The 21,144-nt window shown below is 40.5% G+C and overlaps 1 protein-coding gene across 2 annotated transcripts in view; it reads right to left on the bottom strand.

Annotated features, from left to right (window-relative positions):
• Positions 1–21,144, bottom strand: part of LAMA2 (laminin subunit alpha 2) — a 694,677-nt gene that overhangs the window by 10,809 nt on the left and 662,724 nt on the right. For both annotated transcript variants that reach the window (XM_070795552.1, XM_070795553.1), the window contains 5 exons: positions 19,722–19,870; positions 13,862–14,038; positions 13,457–13,625; positions 1,570–1,682; positions 841–1,030 (listed from right to left, as the gene is read on the bottom strand). In XM_070795552.1, the coding sequence (XP_070651653.1) occupies positions 841–1,030; positions 1,570–1,682; positions 13,457–13,625; positions 13,862–14,038; positions 19,722–19,870 (798 nt within the window). The remainder of the gene's footprint in view (positions 1–840; positions 1,031–1,569; positions 1,683–13,456; positions 13,626–13,861; positions 14,039–19,721; positions 19,871–21,144) is intronic.

Below are 21,144 nucleotides of genomic sequence, written 5' to 3'. Positions count from 1 at the left end.
CAAAGAGGACAGTAAGCTGGCAAATGAGCCTTCTGTGCCCATAACAGTACCAGCTTCTGGGTGTAAGGCCAACATTTAAAAAGTTGTTCCAAATGACTGTTGGTGGAAATGATACCCTAGAGGACTTTAAACACAGTGTAGCAGATTCTTAGACTCTTAGTGTGCTCAGACCTGTAGGGGGTGGGAGAGCAGGAGAAGGGAGCTTTAAGGCCCATTTTAGTGTTGCCAGCTTTTGAGTTGGTCAAATATTATTTCATAAAAGAGAGGCCATTTTGGCCCCTTAAAAATGGGAAAATAGAATTTCAGAATAAATATTATTCCTTTACATTGAATACATAGAGCTTCATGATCAACACATTCCATTGTCCCATAATAATACTTGCATGCATGCCTGCTCAGTCCTGTCTGACTCTTTGTGACCCCATGGACTATAGCCCACCAGGCTCCTCTGTCCATGGAATTTTCCAGGCAAGAATACTGGATTGGGTTGCCATTTCCTTCTCTAAGTGGTAATACTTAGCGTATTGGGAATGTCTTCAATTGCCTGGCCCTAGTTTGTGGACAGATGTTTGGGAACCACAGCTGTATAACAATGATGGAATCTTGTGGTACCATGATGAGGCACACAAGTGTTCAACTATAAACCTATCCAGGTCTGACCCCATTTTCCTAGGTTGGGCAGTTGTATATGGCGCTTGCTGTATTTTTAGCCCCTGCCACATTTCAGTAGCCCCAGAGTCAGTGTCTGCACTGCAAAACAGTCCTGGGGCCAGGGGCACGCTGATGGTTGCCCCCCAGTAACCCCGTTGTAGGGCACTGCTGACATCCTGGGACTATTACCTTGTGCCACTGGCCATCATTGATTTTGGTGGGGATCATAGTGCTGGTGTCACCACTTCCCAAGTCATAACTGAAGTAGGGCAATCCGTTTTTCAGCTGAACTGTAGCAAAATCAGCGTGGTTGATCCGTGCCATGTAGAAGAGCAAGCCTGATTCAGCTTCAGTTCGCACTTCGAATTCAATGGTGAGACTGTGAAATAAAAGTATGCAAAATAAAACAGGAAGAAGAGCGTTCTTACCCCAGCATAGGGCGGCATCGGGTCACGGTGCCTTTTCATAAAGGATGCACACATGCTTAGTCACTCAGTCCTGTCCAACTCTTTGCAACTCCATGGACTGTAAGCCACCAGGCTTCTCTGTCCATGGGATTCTCCAGGCAAGAATACTGGAGTGGGTAGCCATTCCCTTCTCCAGGGGATTTTTCCAATTCAGGGCTCAAACCCTAGTCTCCTGCATTGCAGGCAGATTCTTTACCAGCTGAGCCACCAGGGAAGCCATTTCATAGAATATAGCAAAACCTTTTCAGAGGTGAGGACTTTCCAGGTCTGCTGAGTTTCTAAACTGGGCTTCTCGGGATCAGATAAATATATTTCTATTCTTTACTGCACTCAGTGAATTAAAAAAATCTCACCTCATATATTAATAAATCTAGTTAATTAAACTTGAGTAAACAAACACTTAGTACTTCCATTTATCAGTTCTTATCTAATATCTCAGAATAAATCATACCGGTTTTTAACTTTGGTGTCATCGAATGCAATTGCAATGTGACTATTTCTCGAAAGCCCAAACTGTTTGCTCCCTATCAGGAGAGCTGGTTCTGATTCTGCTGCACAAGGACCCTGTAAAATACCAAGGAGAGAAGAAGCAGAGATTATGGACTCCACTCTTTAAAATGTAATGCTGCTGTCTAATGGTTTCTTATATTTCAGTTTCATGTTCTCACATAATCTCGCTTAAGTTTCTGAGAAATAAAAGCGGTTTCTGATTCATCTCTGTAATCTACTGCATAGGAGGTACTTCCTATTAAATGTTCCATAAATGTGAAACCGTTTTCTTATACTGTACCCTTGAGTTGCCAAAGGCATGTGCTCAAAAATATGCATTGATTAATTCATGTTTCCACCATCCTTTAAAGTGTTACTTGCTCAGTTGTGTCCAACTCTTTGTGACCCCATGGATTGTAGCCTGCCAGGCTAATCTGTCCATGGAATTCATGGAATTATCCAGGCAAGAATATTGGAGTGGGTTGCCATTTCTTTCTTCTTTAAGGAAAACTATTATTTATACTTCTGAGAAAACTGGAATTTCCTTCTCACTTCTACTTCACTTATGAAGAGTTATCTGCTTAGAAGATTGAACAGGGAAAGTGACAAGCTAGCCGCTGCCGGGTTATGAGTGGAAAAATATGTTCTTTCTTCCCCTCCCCGTTTCTGTCTCCCACTGTCTTACTTTTTCTTGAAAATTATCAGTGCTAGAAGATTTCTGTGAATTTAGACTTTCAAGTTGGTGTTTCTCAACTTGCAAGTCAGCCATTCAGTCCCTTAGCTTGTTGCTAGGCAACCCAGCACAGTTTTTAATGTAACCCACCATATACCATTTCAACTGCCACTGTTCAAAGATCAGCTTCCTAGGGTGCTTACAAGGGAGACCTCGCTGCAGGGCTAGCTTCAGAGGCCGGCTACTTGTGCAGTCACTGAGCTTAATGCCCTGCTGTCATCATTTTGAAGTTCTTAATAATTTTTGAACAAGGTGCCTAGCATTTTCACTTGGCTCTGAGCTCTGTCAATTATAAAGCCGGACCTGGCTGGGTGGACCTTACTTGGCTACAGTAACCCTCAGCTCAATAGATAATCAAGGCTTCTCAAGTTACCAAAGCCACCTTTCCCTGGTCTCTATTTTCACAAAATAATTCCAAGTACAAGCTGCTTAAGAAGTCTTTTAGAACACGAAGTACACAAGAAAATAAATAACCCGCATGCTCTCAACAGCACATCTGTTTTTAAAGATCTTCACTTAATAGCACTGGATGGGCCACTGCCCCAGTGCATGCTGAGTCAGCAGAGATTCTCAAAGAGCCCAAGGTGGGCTCTGGATACAGAAAGCTTTTCCCAGAGACTGTACCTTGGAGATGAGTCATCAGTGCACAGGAAATTTTTCCTTGATGAGGAAAAGCCTTGCCCTCTTTTCTCTTGAGCTTAGTCAAATGGAGCACTCTGCTACAGCAGGTAAAAGGCTTTAAGTGTTTTAAAATGCTGTAAAATTGGCCTTTATGGAAGTATTTCCCCGACCTAGCTTCCCAGGAGATGGTCAGTTACAAAGAACAGACTGTGGCTCAAATTCACACAGATATGCAAAAACTCAGCGGGCAGAACAGAAAAATGCTATCTATTCATGCAGCTGACTGGGCCTCTCTTGGAATCAGCACATGGCACATTTCTTATTACACTGCCTGCAAAAAAGAGCCCACATGGAAAGATCTTGGTAGCTTAATGTCTCAGCCTTCAATGATGCTCTTAATAGAACTGGATCATTTATCAGCCTCTCAATATTTTCTGTAGAGACGACTATCACAACGTACGTAAGTAGCCTGCAGTCCTCCTCAGAAATCTTGAAGAGAATCTGACCTGCTGGGAATCCATCAAGTGGAAGGATTTAGCTAAAGCATCTCTAAACCCTCAACTCTGAAAACCGAGGTCTTTAAAAGGTCACTTTATGTGGAGGAATTAGGGAACTATAATGTGTAGCCCTAAGGGCTTCCCTCATAGCTCAGTTGGTAAAGAATCCACCTGCAATGCAGGAGACCCCGGTTCAATCCCTGGGTCGTGAAGATCCCCTAGAGAAGGGATAGGCTACGCAGTCCAGTACCACCTTCTTTTATAAAATTGGCAGTTGAAAGAGGACAGAGAAGTACCAGTGTAAGAGAATTTTCTGTGTATCTGCTTTAGGATTTAAACGCGAAGACAATTCTGCAACAGTCTCTAGTCTGGTAATGTTTCTGCTGCAAGCCTCAACGCCTCCTCTCACTTGGTTAAGGGAGATGGGATGGACTGTGTCTAAACTGCTTTCCTGCGGGCAGATCTGAACCCAGGCCTGACGTTCCCAGAAGGTTACCTGTCCTATCTCCTCTTTCTCCTCCCTCAAACCCCTTGGAGGGCAGAGTGCTCACCTGGCCACTCAAGCGGCTCTTTTCCTTCCAACCACATTTTGAAGAGGCACCACCTGAGATGGGATAGAAAGTGCCCAAGGTTTGCACAAGACTAAAATGATTTTGTCATTAAAGACATTTTCAACCCTGCTTCCCAAAGAAATTGAAGCTAAGGGTCTTCTAGTGAGATAATTTTAAGTAACCTTTCAAGAATAGTTGTTGCAAGATGAATTGTTTTCCTTCAAGCCAGTGTGAACTCGAGGGGAGGCATCATCTTTATGGACGTGACTTGTGTTATTTTGGAAAAACTGATCTCTGAAATGTGTTAAAACAATGATACAAATATCAGGGGATCATCAATCTCAGCATGTTACAATCCTGCCACCTTGTGGTGACTCTTTAAAGTACACATGGGGAAAATAGGAAGGGATAGGATGTGCTTGCTCCATGTACATCTCTGCTTGGCAGGTGACAAGATGTACGCAGACAGGACTTGGGTGGGGAGTCTAAACATGGCCATGCACCTGTTGGGAGTGGCAATGCGGTTGGAGAGGACTCTGAAGGAAGCTGTGCTTCCCGTAGCCACGTTTAGGCAAGTGGATAGAGCCTCGGATTGGCAATGGAGCTTAACATTTTCACCTTCATCCTGTTACTCAATTAATTTCAGATCAGAATAAAGCAGGGGTCACTTCCAACTGCTGACTTTTGGGTGACATTTAGAAATGTGTTATTGGATTCAGAATGACATATGATTGGTGGATAAACGTTGCTTGACTTTAGATTGGTGCAGAGTAGAGACTTTAATTGTATTGACCAAAACTGGCATCTCTGTTCTTCAAAGCACCAAATGATGAATGATTTAAAAATTGCATAATCGAAGTACAGTCTGCAAAAATACTGATTCACTATGCTGTGTACCTGAAAATGATGTAATATTGTAAATCAACTATACTTTAATAAAAATTAATTCAAAAAGTAGCATCATTTTCTTCTTTCATGAGTCAAAAATTCTAAACAAATGAGGGCTAAAATGACTTCTTCAAAGTCGGATGCATCTTTGTGATGCTCTTCTTTTGGCATGAATACTAAGCAGAAGATAATTTTTATGGTACAGACTTTAATATTCTGAAATATAAAACCCCTGTTCAAGTTTTTTACTGAGAAACTGAGTTATGTTAACTCTCTGAATATAAGCTCTTTTGGTAAACAGTGGGCATTTGCAGTTCCATTTACACACTAATGTCTGAAGAGTAATTCTTTGTGGTATGGAAAATGTATGTTTCCCCTTTAAATACATATCAGTATCTACTCAATTTATTGGCCAGGGCTGTACTTAGCTTTTAAAGTCATAGCATTAAATCTGCAGGAGGAATAGCTTTCTTTTGCTCTATTCTTTTCTACTTCTTTTTCACATCTCCCCCAAGAGCCCTGAACTGCAGGGACTCCTCATGGCTATTTATCCACTCCTCTTAGTATTCGCATTTTAGACTTTGAAATTCAAGGTTCAACATTCCAATAAACTTCAAGTTTAAACAAACAAAAAAGAACAACCATGCAGCCGGCGCATTGTATATAAATCCACACAGGCCACATTGGTTGGAAAGACTTGGTTTTATAAACGGCATATATACCTGCAGAGAACTTGTCACATTTTGATAATTTTCTGTAGTACTAGAAGTCCACACTCTTATCTACTCTTATCCTTGGCTGTCCTCCATGAGAAACATCCACAAATAGAAGATGCAGAAATTTTTTTTTTTTTTTTTATCCAGCGCTAAACAAGCTAAAGAATAAGAGAGTAGTATGAAGAGAAGATCGGAGAAGGCAATGGCACCCCACTCCAGTACTCTTGCCTGGAAAATCCCATGGATGGAGGAGCCTGGTAGGCTGCAGTCCATGGGGTCTCGCGAAGTGTCGGACACGACTGAGCGACTTCACTTTCACTTTTCACTTTCCTGCATTGGAGAAGGAAATGGCAACCCACTCCAGTGTTCTTGCCTGGAGAATCCCAGGGACGGGGGAGCCTGGTGGCTGCCGTCTATGGGGTCGCACAGAGTCGGACACGACTGAAGTGACTTAGCAGCAGCAGCATGAAGAGAAGATAGCTACCACACTATCAAATGAGATAATATGCGGGAAAAAAAACATGCGCTCTGATCTATGATGTTCTGGCATGTATTAATAATAGGATTGACATAATCCATTTCACAGGGCAGGGCTTTCTCAAAATACTCTTAAATTACCCTGGAGGAGAGTGAACATTGTCCTTCTGCTGTAAGTTGCTGGTGGGGACAGGTGTGACATTGTAAAGAAGGAAATGAAGGAAACAGAATAGGAGAGGATGCTGTCAACTGTGCTGGAACAAATAAGGGACACGTAGATGGGTAGTTGCCACTTCTGGAATTAACGCATAAGTCTTAACTCTTAAATTCCTAAAATTCTGAATTTTGATTTAAAAAGAGAAAATGGTGAGAATTGAAACTGATAGGAGACTTGAGAGATAATAACCATATCATGTTGGAGTTTGTTTAAAAACAGAATGCTCACCCCCTTTCCCTAACCCTTGCTCTCACCTTAGAAGTGTGAAAGGTTAAAGTAACTAGTTTTCTTAGAAGAAGGTTGGAGTGTTACTGTGAGCAGGTACTTTGCACACAGTGTATAATCTAGGCCATAATAATCCTTGTTATGCCAAGAGAATCCACTGGTCATAGCAAATACTCTTTTTCAACAACACAACAGACAACTTTACACATGGACATCAATCATCAAATGGTCAATACTGAAATCAGATTGACTACATTCTTTGTAGCTGAAGTTGGAGAAGCTGTATACAGTCAGCAAAAACAAGACCAGGAGCTGAATGTGGGTCAGACCATCAGCTTCTTATAGCAAAATTCAGGCTTACATTAAAGAAAGTGGGGAAAAACCACTAGGCTGGCCAGGTATAATTAAAATCCCTATGGATACACGGTGGAGGTGACAAGTAGATTCAAGGGATTAGAGCTAGTACACAGAATCCCTGAAGAACTATGGACAGGGGTCTGTAATATTGTACAGGAGCCAGTGAACAAAACCATCCCAAATAAAAAGAAAAGCAAGAAGGCAAAGGGGTTGGTTGTCTGAGGAGGTTTCACAAGTAGCTTAAGAAAGAAGAGAAGCAAAAAGCAAAGGCAAAGGGAAAGGCACACCCGACTAAACACAGAGCTCCAGAGGACAGCAGGGAGAGACAAGAAGGCCTTCCTGTGTGCACAATGCAAAGATACAGGGGAAACAGAAGGGGAAAAGATTGGAGATCTCGTCAAGGAAATGAGAACTATCAAAGGAAACTTTCATCCCAAGATGGGCACAATAAAGGACAGAAACTGTAAAAAACCTAACAGAAGTAGAAGAGATCAAGGAGAAATGGAAAGAATACACAGAAGAACTGAACAAAAAAGATCTTAATGACCTGGATAACCACGATGGTGTGGTCACTCACCCTGAGCCAGGAATTCTGGAGTGGAAGGCAAGTGGGCCTTAGGAAGCACTGCTGTCAATAAAGCTAGTGGAGGTGACGGAATTGCAGCAGAACTATTTAAAATCCTAAAAGACGATGCTATCAAAGTGCTGCATTTATGTCAATTATATCAGCAAATTTGGAAAATCCAGCAGTGGCCACAGGACTGGAAAAGGTCAATCCTTATCCCAGTTCCCAAGAAGGGCAGTACTAAAGAGTGTTCAAACTACTGGACAATTGCATTCATCTCCCATGCCAGCAAGGTTATGCTCAAAATCCTGCATGCTAGGCTTCAGTATTACATGAACCAAGAACTTCCATACGTCTAATCTGGGTTTAGAAAAGGCAGAGGAACCAGAGATCAAATTGCCAACATTTGCTTGATCATAGAGAAAGCAAGGGAATTCCAGGAAAACATCTACCTCTGATTCACTGACTACACTAAAGCTTTTGACCTTGTGGATAAACAAACTGTGGAAAACTCTTAATGAGATGGGAATATCAGACCATCTTACCTGTCTCCTGAGAAACCTGTATGCCTATCAAGAAGCGATGGTTAGAACCTCATATGGCTGTTTATTGTCACTGATTTATTTAAATTATATGCAGAGCATGTCATGGGAAAGGCAGGGTTGGATGAGTTACAAGCTGGAATCAAGATTGCCTGGAGAAATATCAACAACTTCAGATATGTGGATGATATCACTCTAATGGCAGAAAGTGAAGAGGAACTAAAGAACCTCTTGATGAGGGTAAAGGAAGAGAGTGAAAAATCCAGATTAAAATTAAATATTAAAGAAACTAAGATCATGGCATCCGATCACATCACTTCATGGCAAATAGAAGGGGGAAAGTTGGAAACAGTGACAGATTTCCTCTTCTTGGGCTAAAATCACTGCAGATGGTGACTGCAGCCATGAAATCAAAAGACATTTGCTCCTTGGAAGAAAAGTTATGACAAACCTAGACAGCATATTAAAAAGCAGAGACATTACTGACCAGTCAAAGCTATGGTTTTTCCAGTAGTCATGTATGGATGCGAGAGTTGGACCATAAGGAAAGCTGAGCACGGAAGACTGATGCTTTTGAACTGTGGAGTTGGAGAAGACTCTTGAGAGTCCCTTGGACTGCAAGGAGATCAAATCAGGAAATCAACCCTGAATACTCATTGGAAGGGCTGATGCTGAAGCTGAAGTTCCAATACCTTGGCCACTTGATGCAAAGACTCATTGGAAAATGCCCTGATGCTGGGAAAGACTGAAGACAGAAGGAGAAGCAGGCAACAGAGGATGAGATGGTTGGATGGCATCACCGATTCAATGGACATGAACTTGGGCAAACTCCAGGAGATGGTGACAGATAGGGAAAGCTGGTGTCTGCAGTACATGGGGTCATGAAGAGTCGGACACAACTTGGCAACTGAACAACAATAACAACAATCCTCAGAGTAAACATTATCCTCTTTTTCAGTAGAGTTTCTTCCATTTAGAGAAGACAAGGCAGTTACTCAGTGAGCCCCCTGAGTTCACTGAGTAAAGGCAGGCGGGCTTCAGCAGATGGGCAGGCAGACCTCTGTCATGGATCACTTGGATTGAAGACCTGGTTTGTTTCCTCAGTGACTCTCAATGTGGTTGAGCTGAGAGGGGCTCACGCAGCATGTGTCTCTTCCCCAGTGAGGAAATCAGCTATATAACTGGTGGTTGTGGAGAAATAAATGCAGAAAAAACATTTCTTTCCAATTCGTCTTTTAAAACATTTATGAAAACAAAACACACTTAAGAATATTTTTTGAAATGATGAAAATCATCTCTGGACCATATCCATCATCTGCTGTTAGCATCTGATGCATTTTTCGAAAAGGTTTTTCTTATGTGTTTTTCTAACTATTGATACAGATACGATGATGCAGAATACAGAGTCTTATATCCTGTTTTCCCCGCTTAACATAATGTCAAAAGTATGTCATTTTATATTGTTTCGATTGAAAGATTTTAAGTACAAGAGTATGGTGACATATTAAAACTTGCATTTTATGGAACTGTTTTCACACTTCCAGGTACCACTAACCTGGATGCAGATTAATAGTGTCCCCTGCCATGCTTCTAATTTTCCATCTTGGAAGGTAGCCAGCTGCGTTTGCAGTCCATACTTGGCATTTATCCTGACTGACCTCCTTGCATATTTGGTTACTGTGCTATTTATGGCAATGTCTACTTTCTCAAATATGTCTCTCAGTTTCTGTTTCTTTAGTAGGCTCTTAATACATATTGAAATAAATGTCGTAAAATAAATGATGATATCTTACCCATCTTTGCATTTTGTAGACTCTTAGTAACTATTTGTCAAAAAACATAGCCTTTAAAAAGTAGATACTTCTCTCCACACACACACAAATAATGAATGAAAATTAAAGAAATCAAATTAAAAAGAGGAAATATGTATGGTTCCATGATCTGAAACTCTGAAAATATAGTACAACCCAACAGCAATGAAAGATTCTAAAATACACAAATTTGACCACATGGTCATAAGTATTACCATGTGCAAGTCTGATGTTCTGTGAGTCTTTCTACACCAACCCACAGGACTGTAACTCAACCTCTCTTTTACTTTTGTCTTCTCTATCAAGTGGATTGCTCTTTTTTGTAGAAGTTAAATACACCTATGAGAGAAAACTGGAATTAGAACAGAAGGTTATAAGAAAACTTAAATGAGTTAAAATCTCCAGTCCAGATGCAAAAGGATCTTTGTTTTCAGAAAAAGGAGGCAAATATGATCTCTAGAAACCACAGAAGGATATGCATGAGATCTCCTAAAAGGTTGTATTTTAGAAACACAACTAAGAAAGGTGATCACTAAAAAGAGAAAAAGAAGGGCAACTGGTAGGTCCAGCAGAGTTATTCACCAATAAACCAGAACAATTCAATGTTTACTGGCTGAGGGACCCGACTCAAGAGAATTTCAAAGGCCCTCAAGCTTTTGGTTGACCAAATACAGTACTAACGAGGAACTGATGGCGTGACACATCTGCTTAAAACACTAAAACCTTCTCAGGTGTATTAGTAGAATATGACGACAGACCAGTGGAAGGAGGCACTCTGCTGTCCTCTGACCTGTGTACTCCAGTTTGAGTAGTATGGTCTGTTCTAGGTGCCATATTTTGAAAAGATATTTCAAGTATAAGAATATTACTGGTGGAAATAACAAAATTAGAAATTAAGAAAAATGCTTGAGATAATGGAATATTTAGCCTGGGAAAGGAGAGCATAGCTGTTTTCAAATGCTTGAAGGGATGTTAGAGAAGATAAAAACTTAATGTGTTTGGCTACAGAAACACAATCATGGAGGTTATAGGGATGTGGTTTTACTTCATTATAACCAATGGCTTTCCTACAACTAGAGCCTGCCCTATTACACTGGAAGAGCCTTGTCAATGGAATGTTCAAGCAAAGTTTTTAAGTCCACATCAAGTATATAAAAAGATTCATGTATTAAGATGGCAATTGGACCAGCTGGTCTCTAGGGCTTCTGCTTTTTATAATTCTAAGTTAGTTGTTCAGAATTTAGGATCCACTTTCCTATAGAATCCAAATGGATATCTGCATCCAGTGTCTAAAAAGCTCATTTTACCCACAGTGTTTTTAATTCTTTAATTGACTTGAGACCAAGGAACAGATAGGAAGGATAACAGTTCAGAGAGCGGTGTATGAGGGAAAAGGGGTGGGGATCATTCACCTTCCCTTTGCTGGGATAAGTCTAGCATAAAGCCATATTATGGAAGCACTAAGGAAACATTCTAAAATACGTGTGGCAGATCTCAGTATGTCTTAGGAGAAAAACATCTCCTTGAACTAATCCCCAAATGACTGATAGCCTTTCACTTGCTAGCTGTGCTGTGTGATCACAGGTATTTTCTTCTGTGAAATGGGGCTAATAATACTTCCAACAATATAAATAAACAAGAAATGATTAACAACTTGTGGAAATCAAATGAAATAATGGATATACTATGCCTGGCAGAGTACTGGACACATACTAGTTACTTAGTAAATGCAGAGAATTCGCACAGTATCTGGGGCTTCCCTGGTGGCTCGGTGGTAAAGGACCCACCTGTCAATGCAGGAGACAAGGGCTCAATCCCTGGTATGGTAAGATCCCACATGCTGCAGGACAATTCAGCCCATGAGTCACAAGTACTGAACCTGTGCTCCAGAGCCCAGGAATCACAACTACTGAGCCCATGTACTGCAATAACCGAAGCCCGAACGCTCTGGAGCCCGCGCTCTACAACTGCAGAAGCCACCGCAGTAAGAAACTCATGTACTGCAACTAGGGAGTAGCCCCCTTTCACTGCAGCTAGAGAAAAGCCCACAAGAAAGAATCTTCCTACAGTATCTATGCGTGCATACCTTTTCTACTTTTCAAAGAACTTCCACATATATTATCTCATTTGATTCTTATAATAATCCCATCATTAGGCAATGTAGGTATAATATCCACATTTTACAGAGGAGGAAAAAATGATAATTGGAATAAATGGCCGGTTTGGCTTCTCATTTAATAAATATTTCTAGTGACAATGAGCACACCACTCAGCAGAACAACTAATTCCATCATGAAAACTAACGAAAAGAACAAAATGTTGGAGAGTTCCAAAATCTGCACTCAAGGTAACACGTTCCACCTGTCAACTGGCAAATATTATAAGTACGGTGCGTGCGCTGTCAAGAGCAGTGTGAGATCTTTGGTGGTGAGAATGAAAATGTGTGTAACCTTTGGAAAAAGCAATTCCTGTATACGTGTTGAGAATCTTGGCTATATTCTTCACTTGGCCTCATAATTACCCATCGAAGAATCTGTTTTTAGAACATCTTTAGAAACAATGAGAAAGTCTGATGTACAGAAGTGCTGATTAGAATACAGTTTCTTGTAGTAAAAACCTCGAAATGCTCTAAATGGTAACCGCTCAGTGAGCAAGACATAGAACAAGCTGTAAAGGCAGTGTCACCGTGATAAGGAATCAGATTGTACAACCAGAGCCACCAGATTAAAATTCCTATCCTTCCACTTACTGACTGTGTTTGGGTTTATTATTTAGGCTAACTAATTCTTAATTAACTCAGCTAAAAATGGGGTGATGGTGTGTGTGTGTGTGTGTGTGTGTGTATATATATATATATATATTTTAGACAGCTGTTAGAAAAATTACTTATAATATTGGATAGAACCTGTTTAAAAGCTGTCACTATGATCATTACTATATGGTAATTATGCCATTTATTAAATGTTGAGTATAATGCTACGTGTTTAACAAACATCTTTTAAAAAACTCTATACTCACTGTACAGTTGAGTTAACTGAGGGGAACAGATTGGCTAAGTAGCTTTTCCAATTCATACAGATGTGCTGGGATTTGAACCCAGGCAGTCTGACTCTGGACCCACGGTCTAATCAAGGATATACTTACTACCTTCCATTCTATGAAGTATTTTTTTATGTCTCTCTTACACAAACATACACATACATATACATCATATTAGACACACACATTGGCAAGATGTTTAGAAACAGTTTTACCTATGTACAACTGGTTTTTAAAAACAGAATACCAAGTTGTATACATGATATGAGATCTACTATGTAAAATTCAAATAAAAGGGGCTGAAAATTGATATGATTATCTCTGGGTGGTGCTAGTATAGGTGGATTTTATTCTTGATTCCGCAGACATTTCTGTGCTAACTTTTCAACTGAAAACATGTGCCACTTTATAAACAAGAAGATTAAAGGAGACCATAAATATAAATGAAAGTAATTCAAGGAAGACGTAAGGAGAATAGGCTTTCATAGACAGGTGACCCTTCCTCTAATTCTAGCAGTAGAGTATACTAGATATCCTGAGTAACCTTCTTTCAGAAAGTGACTACAAACACAGGGGTAAAATGAGAAAGCAATGGGATGTAAACACCTACGTGTGTCAGAAACGGGGTGGGTGCAGGAACCGCTGGGGTGGGAACCAGCTCTGGCTGGGTAACTGTTTCAGCTGTAACTGCTCCATCTTCCTCCTCAGGGGGTTTCTGATGGGCACAGCGACCAATGTCTGCGTTTTTGAAGGATACAGGCTGTGCGAAGTCCATAGGGCTAAGGGAACATAATAAAAATTCAATACTTTCTCTTAATTTTCATTGTCCTGCTTCCCTACCGTTACATCACATTTCCCCTTTCCCCTTTAAAAGGTCTCAGTGCAATTAAAAATTTGACTTGAAGATCTTTATTGTTTCCCCTCTCCCCCACCCCATGGTTTTGGATAATGTAGATGCAATAGCAATCCTCCTATGGGAAAAAAAAAAAAAAGAGTAACAAGGAGATTGACTTACACAGAGTTTATAACAAGGTTCCATATACAGCCTTCAAAGGGAGGAATATTTCTGAGTGGGGAAGGTTGAAATTCAGGTGGAGCGCCCCCAATGAAAAGCTTTTTAACTTCTATTGCCTGTTCCACGGTCAGATTTTGCATATGCTTTCTGTCTTCATCCACTTGAACAGTGAACATGCTGATAAAATATTGAAAGTAAACAAGTGTAAAACACACAGTGTCCTATACAACCAGAAAGCAAACTCTCCTGCCACCACGCACCCCTTCTTCCAGTAGCTTTTAAGAGAGCCAAATCTGATGACTAGGAACTTGTCACTTAGCAAATGATATTGTTTCTTGCCCCTCTGCCTCCCTTGTTAGCTCTCCTAGAGAGTTTCTTGAAACAAGGTAGTGGTGTAGCTACAGCATTAGCCTCTGGTGGTGTTGACTACAGTGGTCCTACATGTGAGCCGGTGGAGTGGAGGCTTCTGTATGGGGTTGTAGTGTCTAATCGTATGAGGCTCAGTCGGTTTAGCACAGCGGTTTAGCACAGCATGGGGTCACGTTTTGTTTGGCTCTTTATTTCTTGGTTTGTGCCAGCTATTATCTTCTTGCTAGGGGACAAACTGTACTCCTGAGAGCTTAGATTGTAGGAATCAACAGCAAACGCTTACAGGATGTTTTATAAAGAATGTAGCTGCTGGCTTTTGAATGGAAGAGGCAGGCTAGAACGCCAGGCTAATTGTTCTCTGCAATGATTTTCTTTAGTGGCTGTTTCATTAACGTCCCTAATTTGCCTATGAGAGATAACTTACACATTACTAATTGAGAACCTCATGCTACTTATTCACTCTGTGGATCCTGGGGAAGAGAATCAGGAGGCAAAGAATTCTGCTGATGAAAATGACCAAAGGCATTTTCTCTTTTGTTCTAGAAGCAGGTTTTAAAACTTCAGTCCCAATAGTCAGCATGGGGCTCTTAGTCTTAAGTGTTAGTCAATAGCCCGAGGATCATGAATGGGGATTACTACAAACTAATTCACATCTGGAGAGAAAATCTGAAATATTTAGTCAGCAAACTCAGTTCTAAAATGTTATGTTACTTGATTTTATAAAGAAGAAAAACCACACATAGAGTTAGAAACAATAAATCAGGGCAAAGATGCTCTGAAATGGTACTGAACAACTGGCCCACGCTGGGACAATTCAAATGTAAGAGAATAGAACAAAGACCAGATATTGTTGTGGCTTAAAATGTCAGAAACATCTTTCTAACAAATATCTTTTAAAAAACTCTATATTCACTGTACAGATGAGTTAACTGAGGGGAACAGATTGGCTAAGTAGCTTTCCCAATTCATACAGATGTGCTGGGATTTGAACCCAGGCAGTCTGACTCTGGACAGATGCTCTTATCAAGGATATACTTACTACCTTCCATTCTATGAAGCATTTTTTATGTCTCTTTATTGCTCAGGTGGTATGGAGGGAGCAGATTGGATTTAGTTTCAAAGGCAAAATAGGGGGAACGATATATTGATGTTTTGCCAGACTCTGGAAGATTGTGTTGGCAAAATTCAAGAGTTCAAACTTATTGCTAAGAATGTGGGTGGTTTTATGAGACTTTTAGAAAACCACTCACTTCTGGGTATGTGGGACTCATTGAGAAGTACCCCTCATACTCCCTTTTTTTTTTTTCCATTTGCTAAAAGTAATCTCCTATATGCCAGTGTTACTTAGGCTTTGAATGAAGGGTTTAAGCCATTATTAAATACTGTCCAAGGACAGCAAATCTCTGCTTTTGATTAGAATTTTTAAAGATCCAGAGGCTCTCCTCTTTCTCACGTGGACTCTCTCTAGTCTGGTTCTGCCCCTAAAGACCACAACAATGGCCCTTTCTTACTGGATCACAGGGTGGAGATGTAGAGTGAGCATGAACTTTCAGAAGAAAGAGTCTGGACTTAAGCACTAGTATGAACTACCTGCCAATGCGGGAGACATAAGAGACACAGGTTCCGTCCCTGGGAAGATCTCCTGGAGGAGGAAATGCAACCCACTCCAGTATTCTTGCCTAGAGAATCCTCATGAACAGAGGAGCCTGGCAGGCGACAGTCCATAGAGTCACAGAGTCGGACACAACTGAAGCGACTTAGCATGCATGAAAGCTTACTAGCTGTGTGACCTTGGGTTAGTTATTTAATCTTGCTCAGTCTCATTCGATTCTTTTATAAAAGGAGGATAAGAACCCCTACTCTGAACCACGGAAACCATTAATGAAGGCATTGCACTGAGGTTGTATTCCTTAATAAGGACACTGTTAAAGGACTACAGTTGAATCCAGTTTGTATTTTACAACCTAGGAGCACCAAATCTAGGTCATTTATTTAGCACTTTGTAAAGAGAGAAGCCACTGGGCTTCCCTGGTGGCTCAGATGGTAAAGCGTCTGCCGACAATGCGGGAGACCTGGGTTCGATCCCTGGGCTAGGAAGATCCCCTGGAGAAGGAAATGGCAACCCACTCCAGTACTCTTACGTGGAAAATCCCATGGATGGAGGAGCCTGGTAGGCTACAGTCCACAGGGTCGCAAAGAGTTGGACATGACTGAGCGACTTCACTTCACTTCAAAGAGGGATATTACATGTCCTTTATGATTCTGGTGTGTTTTTTAAAAAGGATTTATTCGAAAATTCTTCACTGTGGGCCCACTATGCCCAAAAAGCATTATAAGAATCATTACAATACTATTAATATTGTGATATGTCAGCTATATTTCCTTAAAATTTCAATAGTTGAATCTTAAAGTTTTATAATATTTTATTACTTATATTCAATTTATTTGTATGAAATATTGATCTAAGATTTTTTTTTCAAATCACTATCAAATGAACTGCATACATGGTAAAAGATATTAAGAGAAGTGCCCTGAAATTTACAATTTACATGAAAAGCAAAACCTGAAATTTTTAAATTGAACATATTTTGGATGGTTAGAAAGAAATAATTGGGTTGCAGTATTCAAATCTTGGTCCCATTCTGGAAACCTCAAATTACTCCTGAAATATTTGCTCCAACTTTGTGGTCTTTAGCCTAATTCTGTCCCTGTGTGAAGAATGCTTTCATGGAGAATACCTATGTGCCTAAGCTTCTACTCCAGGCTCTTAGGGTTTACTGTTTTTATCCAGTTAGAACTACTGGCCATTTAGGTGGACTTCAGGAGGAAGATCAGAGGGCCAAGCAGTTATAAAAGGCAGAGGATCACTGGAGTACTAGGGAATTAGACACCAAAGTAAAGGAGGTGAAGTCTTTGCGGAGGGAGGAGTAGAGAAGGAAAGAAAATGAGAAAGGAAGTGTAAAGAGAGTAAATACTGAAAAGCTTGCCTCTCAATTTGATAAAAATCTACTAATTTTATGAGGCAGTATTGTTTGAGGAAAGGAAACAATTGACATCTACAGTCTAAATAGTATTGGAAGAAAGCAAGTATTTCCAAGTTAACAAGAGTCTCATCATCAACATCAAGTAATACAAACCTCTGAGGTCACAGAGGTGAGAATAAATACCTAGCAAGCACAGATGAGGTGTTAAAGTCAAGTATATCTGGGCTTAAATCCTGCCTGTTATTTACTAGCTATGTGATTTGGGGTAAATTAGTTAATATTTCCTCATCTGCGATGAAAGGATATGAATACATATCTCATATATATTTAGAATAACTAAAGGACATAATTTTTGTAGTATTTGACACAGGGCATGCCATAAAATGGATATGAAGCATTAAACTATGTTTCTAGGTGATGTTCTTCGGGTCATTAGTGATCTCCGGTTAATCAGTTAATTGAAGCACTTGCTTAAGGGATAGGTAATAATTGTTTTTTGACCTCAGAGTGCTGAATGAGACATTATGGTGGCAGATGAGCTCTTGCTTTGCCACAGAGTGTAGTGACAACACAATATGTCTAATACATTATCCTTTAATTAATAGAGAATGGCACAACAGTTTGTTTATATGGCCAATTAACTGAATGACCAGTTTTCAGGGATGTACTATACCGAGCATAATCAAATAAAGGTTGGATGGATGGCCAACAGCTGTGAAGCTGGCATACTAAAATACCCTTCTTGAAGAGACACCTGTGAAAAGGACATCTTAGAATAACATCAAAATGCACTTGGGAATGTCAGAATCCTTTCCCTACAAAATAACATATTTTGAATGATTTTTTGGCCAACTATATTTCTCAGATCTGCATTTGCTTCTTGAAATTATTTAAAAACCTTAAAAAGTTTTTCCTACAATGAGAAGGACTAACATTTGGCAAAGGACCTGAAGTAAAGTCTAGAAGACTTGCAAAATCAGTATTCTAGAGCATTCCTTAAGGTTCAAATGAGAACATTCAGTTTGCATTTCTCTTCAGAGACCCTGACTGCAATATGTGCCTAGAAGATTAGTAAATGTTCTTAGTTTGTCCAAATATTGATCCCTCATTTGTCTTAATCATGGTTTCTAAACATTTCAGTTAGTAGATACTCCGTAATTGACTGAGCATTAATTCAGCCCAAAAGATAATGCTCTATATAACAGAAAAATGCAAAGCAAGGAAAGTTTCTTTACTTACAAGACATTGTTATTACTTATTTAAACTATTGTCCACACAAGAGGATGATTAGAAAATGGTCGACTTTAAGTAAAGAATAACATTTACTTGCTTGAACTTTTGCTATGCCTTCATACTGTTATATTCAAAAGTACTGTCTATGTTTTGAGGTTTCATCAAGCTTGATTTCCAGTTCTTTTCTATGTTTTCAGTCTAGATGGATCGTTGGCTTGGAGGTCTGAAGTCTCTGGGCTTCTGTTTTTCTCTAATTGTCTTTCTAAACTCACTGTGCTTGTGTGCTTGGTTGCTCAGTCATGTCTGACTCTTTGTGACCCATGAACTATTGCCTACCAGGCTCCTCTGTCCATGAGATTTTTCAGGCAAGAATACAGGAGTGGGTTGCCATTTTCTTCTCCAGGGGATCTTACCCTCCCAGTGATAGAATGTGCATCTCCTGTGTCTCCTGCTTTGCAGGTGGATTCTTTACCTGCTGAACCATCAGGGAATCCCCTTATCTGAGCTGTCATACACTTTGATGGAAAAAAAAAATCAAATAACAAATGACTTCCTCAATAAAGTAAGTATAAAGTACTTCAGCATTCTGAAAAAATAAGACATCGGCTCATAACACTAACAGCCAATTCCCTGACTCAGGGCTGGGAAGCAAGTGCTCTGGTGGATCAGCAGAGAGGCAGCCTCTGTGCCCTGATGGCAAGACAGCAGCCTCTGCCCTCTCTCAACTCTGGCCCCTCACAGAGCTGTGGTGCAGGGACCCTGCACACCTTGGCAGGGGCCAGGTGTGAGGCCCGCACAGAGCAGGGCTCCGTGGGTCCTGCAGCTGCTGCCCTGCTCTGTATTTGTGACAGATTTCTAAGCAGCAGCCATAACTGCCTTGGAATCCGAATGAAATGGCAGCTGCCAAAGGCTGCGGGCCCCAGCTGAGCTGCTCTGCGCTGTTTCACCACCCACATATGCCTTATTTGAGAAGAGAGTATTTGAGAGGTGCAGAGGGAGAGATTTTTCTTAGCTATGGCTTCAGAAGATGCATTTGGTTTTCCAGAGGTGAAGAGGAGAGCTGCTCAGCAGAAAAAACGTTAAGAATAAAACTCCTAAGGGTCAAGGTAAATGAAGTTCCCAAAGTATGAAATATAAAGAAGATAAAATTAAGCTACTTGACACTTCAGCAATGTGTCGTCTGTCCATACACACAAAGGTCCAGTTAAGGACTAAGGCGAGCAAAAGTTCGTGTTAGTTACGACAGTACAGTCAGTCGCCAGAACTGTTGTTACCCTCTAGTTCTCTCTACATGAACAGAATGCTCTCTCCCGTCGTGAAACAGACTCGGCTCCGGTTTGACGACAATTTTCCTCATTGTGCGCGCCCCTGTGGAGAGATGCACTTCCAGCCGGCCCTTGTTCAGGAAGATCGCATAATAGGCCTGCAACAGCAAATGGTTATTGAAGACGAAAGGAGTCTCGTCTACGACCTAGCTTAGTTACCTGAAAGAACGGCAGATTCATCTGCTCTGTGAGCTTACCTGAGAAGTTAAGACTCAATATTTTCTTACAGAGTATTTAAAGCAGCTGGAAATAGCTTTACAATCACTTACCATTTCTGCTTGTTAGGTGATGTGGAAAGGGAGATAGTAAGAGAGCCATCTCTGCAAAGCAGATTTGCGATGCTGAAAGGAACAGCTGTGCTCGCATTGGGCTTCTAATTCACAAAACCCATCAGGAAACAAAGGGGGTTAATAAAACCCCTCTCCCTTGCATTCACAGATGGACAGCTAGCTTCTGGAAATCAGGTCTCACTCCCGCCTCAGGGCATTTTGAGTGTTTAGATTTCAATTCCTTCTCTAGGCTGGTGGAATGGATTGTTATCACCAACACCTAACTTGTCTCCCACATTTAGAAAGAAGGCAGACAATTTTTCATCCATAAACACGACTGCTTTCTTCTTGCCACTGTTACTATAGCAACAGTGTAGTTTTTTGAGATCAGTTTGTGAACCCCAGGGAAACTGAATGCAGTCCTCATCCCCAAAGCTGACACCACTGCGTGCTCCTTTTCAAGTGGAGCAAGGGGCCCCCTGCCACACACGATCACTCGGTCCTCCGCGAGTCACCACAAGGCGGTGGAGATGGTTTCAGTCAAATATCACAGTGTCTCCAACAGTTTGCAAAATCAGCTGTGTTGCTGCGTGTCCCATGCAAAATGCCCAGAGGACCTGGATCAGTGTCGCCATCCATCAGAAAGGGGCAACTGCCATGTAAGCACTCAATTAAAGTTGTTTTTTAAGCTGATTGAGGTCTCAAACCCCGTTAGCAGAACATAATCACAAATGACCCTGTGAGTATCAAAACTGGTAGCTTTGAAAAATAAAGTATGTCATTTAACCAGTTTGATTCTACAACAGAAATGAATTATTTATTTAATATTGTTTCCTCTTTCAGACAGCAATAACAGATTTTAAAACAGATATTAAAAAAATAAAACATATTCATTAAAATGTTGAAGCATTAACATGTTATTTCTAATTTGTACTATAGCACTTAATATTTTCTCATTTTAATTGTTTTAATGAAAAAGTTTTATTTTAAGAACTATCCTGACAACTGATGATTCAAGCCTATTCATGTGGTTCTGATGAGGAGAAATCTGAAACTGAGAGGTGGTATTTAGTTACTTGACTGTGATCCAGGGCACAGATATC

Source organism: Bos indicus, chromosome 9, assembly GCF_029378745.1.
Source record: "Bos indicus isolate NIAB-ARS_2022 breed Sahiwal x Tharparkar chromosome 9, NIAB-ARS_B.indTharparkar_mat_pri_1.0, whole genome shotgun sequence".
Taxonomy (NCBI): Eukaryota; Metazoa; Chordata; class Mammalia; order Artiodactyla; family Bovidae; genus Bos; species Bos indicus.
Note: the sequence above shows the minus strand (reverse complement) of the source record. Positions and strands in the feature narration are given on the sequence as shown.